Source organism: Buteo buteo, chromosome 18 (assembly GCF_964188355.1).
Source record: "Buteo buteo chromosome 18, bButBut1.hap1.1, whole genome shotgun sequence".
NCBI classification, from domain to species: domain Eukaryota; kingdom Metazoa; phylum Chordata; class Aves; order Accipitriformes; family Accipitridae; genus Buteo; species Buteo buteo.
In genome coordinates this window covers 8,718,545-8,726,843 of record NC_134188.1, presented here as the reverse complement: position 1 = coordinate 8,726,843, position 8,299 = coordinate 8,718,545, and the positions used below count along the sequence as shown (strand labels likewise).

The window sequence follows — 8,299 nt, the reverse complement described above, 5'->3', positions numbered from 1 at the left end:
CATTTGCAGTCTTTTCATTAACAATTAAACAAAAATAGCATCTGCTAAATCTGATGCCTCATGAAGACTGACAAAGACTGATGTCATTCTGCCATTGCATATGAAGCATCTGAAAAGTGTTCTTTTAGTTTCTTGATCAATCAGTCTTACTGAAAGAAAATTAAGTTACAAACAAAAACAGATAAACTAAAGAACACGGACAAAATAATTCCTTGTCAATTACTCTAGAAGAGAACATACCTGGGAATGGTTACAAGCAGTACCGCAACACCTAAATTCATACTGGAGATTTATGCACATTTGACATCACATTAAGGGACAAAAATTACTTATGAACAGTCACTTGTTTGCAAGTTCACAAGAAGTAAATATTAGTATGTTCTCAAGTACTTCGTGCAAACATTAGAAGATGATGGCAACAGAGTAAAAGATTTTAGTCTCCTAAATATCTATAACATAACTTAACACAAAGAAAACTTAGCACATTACCCTAGATATTCACAGTTCACACACACTGAAAGATAAAGTTATAAATTAAATGTAACATTGTAGTGATTATTAGCTCCATTACTGAAAAATTATCTTAAGTAGCATCCTTGATACACATAAAAACATAATCTAGAAAGTCAATTACGAGCCATCCTAAAATGGTCATGAAATAAATACTTGCAAACAAAAAAATATTATTCCACAAATAGCTTCAGTTTACATCTACAAACACATAATATGCTACAAAAAGATGGCTGAAGTTCTGCATTGATTTTTATGCAATGTCTTTTCATACTAAAAGCAGATATGACCGTTAAAATAGTTTTTATATCTGGCAATGTAATTAAAGGCTGAAATAATACAATGTGAATATTTTAAGGCCTGTTAAGGAATTATTATTCTTACCTAAAGCACCAGATTTAGTATCTAAAACACTGAGGAACAGAAGAAATGCAAGATTTAAGTATCTGTCTACTGATACATATCACTGCAATCCTGCAAAAATAAAAAAAATTTAGTGCTACTGCCAAAACTAAGATCACCCACAAAAACACAAACTGTATATTTATACACTGTTTGCTCAAAGGCCTAGCCTATGTTGCTTTATGCATAGGAAGGAACTTGATCACTGAAGTAAAACCACTGCCAAGAATGCAAGAATGTTTTGTCAGGTTGGTTTTTTTTTTTTTTTTTAGTTCTACATTTAATAATCTGCCTTTCTTCAAGCTAGTTTCACCTTAAAAGGCTTTTAAGGTGTCAAACATGAACTACTTCTTCGACAAGTATGTATGCTGGATTGCAATAAGGAGGCAATTCATCTCTCCCAACCAAGCTCTACAAAAGAGCTTTTATAAAGCAGCTTAGCTTTATAGCAGTTTAAGAAACAGAGACTTTATTCATACAACCTCACAAAACGTCACCACCATCAGCTTCATTAAGTACGCTAGGCTGTCAAGATAAAATAACCAAATTTTAGTAGTAGTAGAAAACAGATCAAATTTTAAAGATCCTTAGAATTTTTTATTTATTTATTTATTATTGGAAATGTGCCTTAGTTTAGTTTTGAATAAGGCAGGAAACAGTTCTGCATTCAGTGAAAATTCAAACTTCTTGCATAACTGGGGCTCTTGAGTGTAATGGAATCAGAAGACAGAAAAAAAAATGCAGTTCTATTCACTTAAGAGCCAGGAAGTGCAAAAAACTATCCCTGAATTATTATTCCTGAAAACTATTCCTGAATTCCAAGGAAATCTAACCGATAGCCTCATTTCAAAAATGTCTACTACTTAACTTGCAAGTGAATGTTCAAGTGAGGGATAAGATAGACCTCAGTAGGCTCAAAATAATAAAGAAATGGGAAGCTACATTTATGAACTGCTCCAAAGAAGGACAAAACTCTTAGAACAAAAGCTAAATATGTGAGTTTTTTTCAATCAAGTTTCTGGCATTCCTGAACCTATGAACTTTGTCGTTGTTTGGGAATGTACTTTTTCACTCCCTTGCTTTCATCTGTCTTACAGCTTTTGATCTAAGTCCACTACAATCTCTGCTGTTGAGGCAATCTCCACTGCATCAGCAAGTGTCACTTTATGCTGATACTTACACAAGATACTTGAGCAGGAGTGCTTCTGTGTAAGAAAAATTAAAGGAGCGCAAAAAAACATCTAGAAATAATTCCTGATAAGACTACGAGATTTAAAAAAAGTCAAGTAATATAAAAAGTCTTACACGAAAAAACAGTAAGCATTCAGAAGTTGAAACTGATTAACTCACAAGAAACAGTTCCTTACAAATGCAAGTTACACTTGAAAAAGGGGGAGCTTCCTTAAAGGGGAGAGGACAACGACATCCAAAAATCTCAACTCCCTCTTTAAACCATCAGTAAGAAGATGTGTAAGCTGCAGGCCAGTATCACAGCTATTGTTTCATTAAGTACAATACCAACCTGACACTATTTTGCAGTGTTACTACAGAATTAAACCTGTGCACCATAAAACTACAACTCCTACATATTTTGTTCTCTTTTGTAGACACAGGAAAACTATTTTAATACACTAAATCCAAATCACTCTCTTTTCACTCTTCTAAGCTGGTAATGTGAATAGAAGTAGCTCCTGGAACTTGAATTATTTGGCTCTGAGCTTTAACAATGTAAATCTATGTAAGTCATTCACAGTTGGATAGTAAACATTGCACAGTTTGAATAATTAATGTATTACTAGCATTAGAAGTACTATATTTTATTTTTAAATATTTGTGCTGCTGAAAAATAAAATATTGCTTCCAAACACCATTGGCAAGCTCCTCTTTCAGCAAGAAATGCGTATGCAAAATAAAAATTAATTAGCCAAATATTACAGGAAAGCAAGTTTCCTGATTAAGCTATTGTGAAATTAGAATGCATATATATTGAGCTAGAACAGCAGATTTCAACTAACCGACTTTTACAAAGCAAGTGAAAACCCCTAACTAATACGAAAGTGTTGATCAATAACTTATCTACTAGAGATCACATAACTAGATTAATAAATTGTTTAGGCATCACTAGGCTGCCCATTAGATTAACAATCAATGCAACCAAATCTTTAATGTACAACATGACCATGAATGCCTCAGGAAGAGAAATCCCCTCACAGAAAATATTTTTATCATCTGCAACTAAACCAAGTAACCGGTAACTGCATTAAACTTGATTACAAGACATTTTTCAAAAGTAGTTATACTGAAAAAATCAAAGTTTAACAAGTTAGGGAAAAGATACAGAAAGAAATTTTAAACAGGAAGGCCTAATGCTGCAGCCTTATATGAGAGGTTCCAGTTCTGGTTGTCATTGCACTTACCATTTATGTCCTCCTTTTATACTGAACAGTAAAAAGGGATAGGATATAAGTGAAGGAAGCTTACTTTTCAAAGCTTTTAAGAAACAAAAACAAGGATTAGAAACAATTCTTTTCTTTCTAAATACATGGTTGGCAGAAGACTTCAATATGTTATAAGGATTATGCCAGAAGAGTTTATCAAGACCCGATATGGTAAAAACTATCCACCAGTATCATAAATTGCAATTTTTACCAAGAAGCAACTTTTAAACTCTTAAAACAGGGAGTAACTTTTTTCAGTGTATGTACAATGGCAATCTGAGACTAGAAGTAGATGGTGTCTGTTCACTGTAAACAAGTATTAGTAAGAATAACTAAAAAAAAATTAGTTGTATAAGAAATTCTACTAAATTCAGAAAAGATTTGATGTATCATTTTGCAATCTCCTAAAATGGTCTACAATTCTTCTCTGCTGCAAAATGCAAAGGCTTTTTCAATTCCCATTCACACTATACAACTTAAGTACCATTATCTAAAGACAAGTTATAATGAACACCTATAAAATGATAGGCCATGCTTAGGGTTACAGAGCTGCCCTTATTAGAAAAGTTGCTAAAGAAAGTAAATAAATACATCACTTCCAATTTTGTTTCAATTCTTCCTCTTTTAAAGTTCAAAGGACATAGAAGTAAAACTTAAGTCAACACATGACCAGAACACTAAAGACTAGTCTGAATACTACAGGAAACTTTTTTTTTTTTTAATTATTGTATATGCCACTTCAACTTCACATGACATTAAGAAAATAACACCTGTACTATATATTCCTTTATATAACTTATAAGACTTTTGGTAGGGTTGTCACTGCACAGCTACATCTATACATTCTTGCAGTGTATTAATTAGTTCCAGAGGAACACAAAATTCCAGCAATGCAGCTCAGTGGGAAAGCTACACTCTTCCACCTTTACCTTTCCCCCCAAAAAAATTTCATTGTATAAAAGTCACAAAAATCACATATAGTGATTGAAGTGCTTTCCATTTGAACCACTCCTCTTCCCTTCTTACACTACATTTTTGCCATGTCCAGCACACTAACTTGAACAGTTCCTATTCACACAGAGTTAGGAATTTAAAGATGCAGATAAGCACGAGGATGACCAAACTGTGGGCAAGCAATTCAAGCACAGAGGCTAACTAACAACATCTCAAGACAGCTCCAAGAAGAAAACCAGTAGAAGTTGCTGTGGCCAGCATTACCTAGTGTTCCCCAGCACCCCAAGCTGTAGGATATAGGCCACAATCTCCTAACAGCAATGGAAACAGAGAGCTACTGCCATCTCAAGCCTGTGGGTTGGCTCCCCAGCTTCCCCTTCCTGCAGCTCTCTGCAGCAAGTAGCATGGGTCTCACAGATCAGCCACAGGAGGATTTTGACATGTAGCTTATAGGGTCAGAAAATCAGGCTACCCCAAGAGAAGCTACGTGAAGGTATCATGGTAAAATTAAATTTCATATTTGGCACTACAGAAGTCACAATCGATAAGTGCTATTTCTAAATTACATCAGACAATTGTTATATGCTATTTCACAAAGTATGTTTAATGATATGTGGGAACACAGTGAAGGACATTATGAGTTTTGAATTCTTCATCTTCATCACCCCAAAGAAAAGACATGCTGAAAGCAGTTTTCTTTTACAGTGTGAGCACATATGAAAATAAATGATTGACTGTTTTCTGCTGCAAAGTTTCTCAAAGCACAATCAGCAAAATCAACTGATAGCTGTTAGTAACATCAAAGGAACAATTTTGCTTCCTCCCCATCTTTATTAAAAACACTAAGGGGCAGAGGATGGGAAAAAAATGTCCTGCTGAGAACAGGAAATCTTTTATTTTCTAACTTCTCCTAGCATGTCTCAAAATATACATAATATATTCTTCTCGGCCCTACAGAAAATGTTATGGTATAGAATGTAAGATCGGTATTTCTTTCACAAAACACAAAATCAGAAAGTAGCTGAGAAACCAGCAGTTTATTTTTGATTTATGTATCAAGTGGTACCTGTGAAGGGGAGCAAAATTCCCTCCTGCAGATTACAGTTGTTATAATAATGTAAAAGAGCACTGTGTGGATCACTTACTCATTGCTTCCTCACTAAGAATAGCTGTAACAGTAAAAGGTATCCTTCTCACATGAAACTAAAGCATTCACAATACAGGTTGCGTTCATTTAACTGCTTTGGTTGGTACAAAAAAAAAATCATACCCTCGACCAAAACAGATCATCATGAAAATTTAGAAGCTGACTCCTCTGATACCAATGTTTTGCTAGTCCTGCAGGATGAGTCTTCAGAGGCAGAGCACACCTAAATTACTAATATAAATAATGTAGAAATTATTGCAGAGGACAATTTTCTTTTCCACCTTTATAATCTTTCGGTCGCCTTTAGTAAAGATTTTGAGGTTTTCCTCATCTGCTTTTACATTAGGGTCAAAGGGGAGAGTGATTTTAGGCTCCATATGAAGTTAACATTGCCCATTTTGTTTCTGAAGTGTATTATTCCTAGTAAGTTAAGCATAAATCAAAACAAGAAATTCAAATAAGCTTAACAGCCTAAACTGGTTTAAAATTTAAACCTTCAGTCAAACTAGGGTACCTCCTCAGGGAAACATAATTTATTCCGTTGGCCTCCCACTCCAAAAAATTCTCTTATTTTATTGGAAAAATTCATTTCCCAAATAAAAAAGGCAAATTACTATCTGAACACCTTCACTTAACTGAAGAGTTACACCACCAGCTTGTAGGAAAAATAACAGTGATGCCATCATACAAGAGAATAACTACACTATTAAATTTCTACCACTCCATTCATGAGAATGATGGAATACTGAAGGAAAACCAGGAAACAAGGCGGCAGCAGCTTAATAGCTAGTATGTAAAAATATTATAATAAAAAAGAATTCTTTTACAATTTGGACTTTCTTCACAGAATTTTACTTACATTGTCCATGAAATTTGGCTTAAATCCTCCCTCCTGCTGTCGTCGTAATTCCTCCTGTTCCCTCTGGCGTAGCATCTCTTCTTCACGACGTCTATGTTCTTCTTCGTGTCTAGAATATTTTTCAAAAACTATGTCAACTTAGACTCTTGATCTGTTCGGGCCTGTACTCAGTCTCAGGAGATAGGATCAAATATATAAAAAAACTGGTCATTATTTATTTATTTTTATATATGGTGTAAGGCACTAATCTACTCCACCTGATGGGTTTGAATATTATTGAAATTTGTGTTTTGTTTTTTTTAAACTGGAATACAGGTAATTACAATACCAGTCCATTCTATAACTGTTCTTCTGGCTACATATTGGTAAGCAGGTTAAAATACTCCACTTCTTAACAAGTTACTATGTATTAAAACATTTCAATACTGCCAAAACACTCATTTTTTTAACTCTGCAAAATGTTTGTGTTTTGTTCTTGTTTCTCACCTATATTTCTTGTGATATTTAACATAAAAGTATAAACTCCATCAACATACTATCTCTTATTTTCTTGTTTTAGCAGATGCATGGAAACAAGTATTTGTATGAATCAGATCTTAAACTAAAAACTGTTTGCAACATACCAGAATGTCAAGTGAAAATATCCCCAAAAATCTCATGTCAGACTATACATTTGCAATGCTACTATTCCACATGCAGATCACCTGCCCATAAATCTCAGAAGCACGTTCATATCTATTACAGTTGTGCTTCTGTCACAAGGTTAAAATAAATTATGAAACAAAAAAAAAATTGTTGACACTTCTACACTATTTAGAAAGCTCAGAAATTTACAGCAGAACTAGTAAAGCTGAAATAAATGAAAAAAATCAAGAAATACCTGAAACCATTCTCTTATATAAGCATAAGCCATTGCTTTTCTGTTCAAGAACATTAACAGAAACATCACACATTATGCTTTTGAAAAATCAACTTTTTAGCAGCAGAAACATTTTTATTTGGTATCAAAAGCAAGCTCTACAAGCTAGAGTATCTAAATTCATGCAGGCCTACAGCAGCTGCATGCCACACCTTTGCACAGTAGAAGACAAAATACCTCAATTGTATCTGCTTGCGTTTTTGAAGTTCTTGATTTCTAAGTTCTTCCAAACGCCTCAATTCTTCTTGACGGCGCATGAGATCTAACAGGATTAAAAATGTAATAAAGATAAAAGTCACCAATCAACAATGTGGCAACAGAAAAAAAATTGCTATTACTGTCAGATTACAGTTCTAACATTCAATTTTTAAAGAAATTTCTCAACGCATTGAACTAGTTTCTTCCCATAAAGCTAAGTCTAATACATGAAAAAACCACACTGGATCCATGGCTCACAGAAACATGGAAAGGTACAGGACCGGCAAAGCCTCTGAAGCAGGTTATGGAAACAGAAATCTGAATTCCTCAAACAAAGAAAAGGAGAAAAAACTCTAAATCTCTTAAATCGCATCCTGGTTTTACATCTAGGGCAAGTTATCAATTTTCTACTGCTAAAGTCACACTAGCAAGAAAACTGGTACAATATATATGGGGTTATACTATGCACTACTCATTGCAGACCACTGCATGGCATACATCAGAAAAAAGTGATAAGAACTTCAGGTGCATGTAATCCAAGCCGCCACAGAGATTTATCATGACCCAGCTTATAGCAATTTACAAATGACTTATCTTTTAACACTACCAGAAAGGAACAGATGGATCCTCTTAAAAAGCATTTAAAATGCTCTTAAAATGCAGGGCGCAACTATTAATAATTACTTTTGCTGTACTGGTTTCTGACTAGTCACATTACTGAATGCTGCCTGGAAATTTATGTTTTCTTCAATGAATATTAATTCTATCTTTTGTTAGAAAGCAGTTGTTTGCCTTTTCTATCTTTGCAGGATATTGGCCACATGACATTATAGACACCATGAGGAACATTCCACTATACCACCTATTATATG

At 34.2% G+C, this 8,299-nt stretch overlaps 1 protein-coding gene across 9 annotated transcripts in view; it reads right to left on the bottom strand.

Annotated features, from left to right (window-relative positions):
• PSPC1 (paraspeckle component 1) overlaps positions 1 to 8,299 on the bottom strand; it is a 65,998-nt gene that overhangs the window by 46,509 nt on the left and 11,190 nt on the right. For 7 of the 9 annotated variants that reach the window (XR_012653413.1, XR_012653414.1, XR_012653415.1 and 4 more), the window contains exons 5-6: positions 7,407 to 7,491; positions 6,311 to 6,419 (exon numbers count right to left, since the gene is read on the bottom strand). Coding sequence is in view for 4 of the 9 variants with exons in the window: in XM_075049961.1 (XP_074906062.1) it covers positions 6,311 to 6,419; positions 7,407 to 7,491 (194 nt within the window). In the remaining 5 variants the exon portion in view is untranslated. Of the gene's footprint in view, positions 1 to 945; positions 985 to 2,360; positions 5,683 to 6,310; positions 6,420 to 7,406; positions 7,492 to 8,299 lie in introns of those variants that run through there. The other 2 variants (XM_075049964.1, XM_075049965.1) reach the window with 2 other exon arrangements.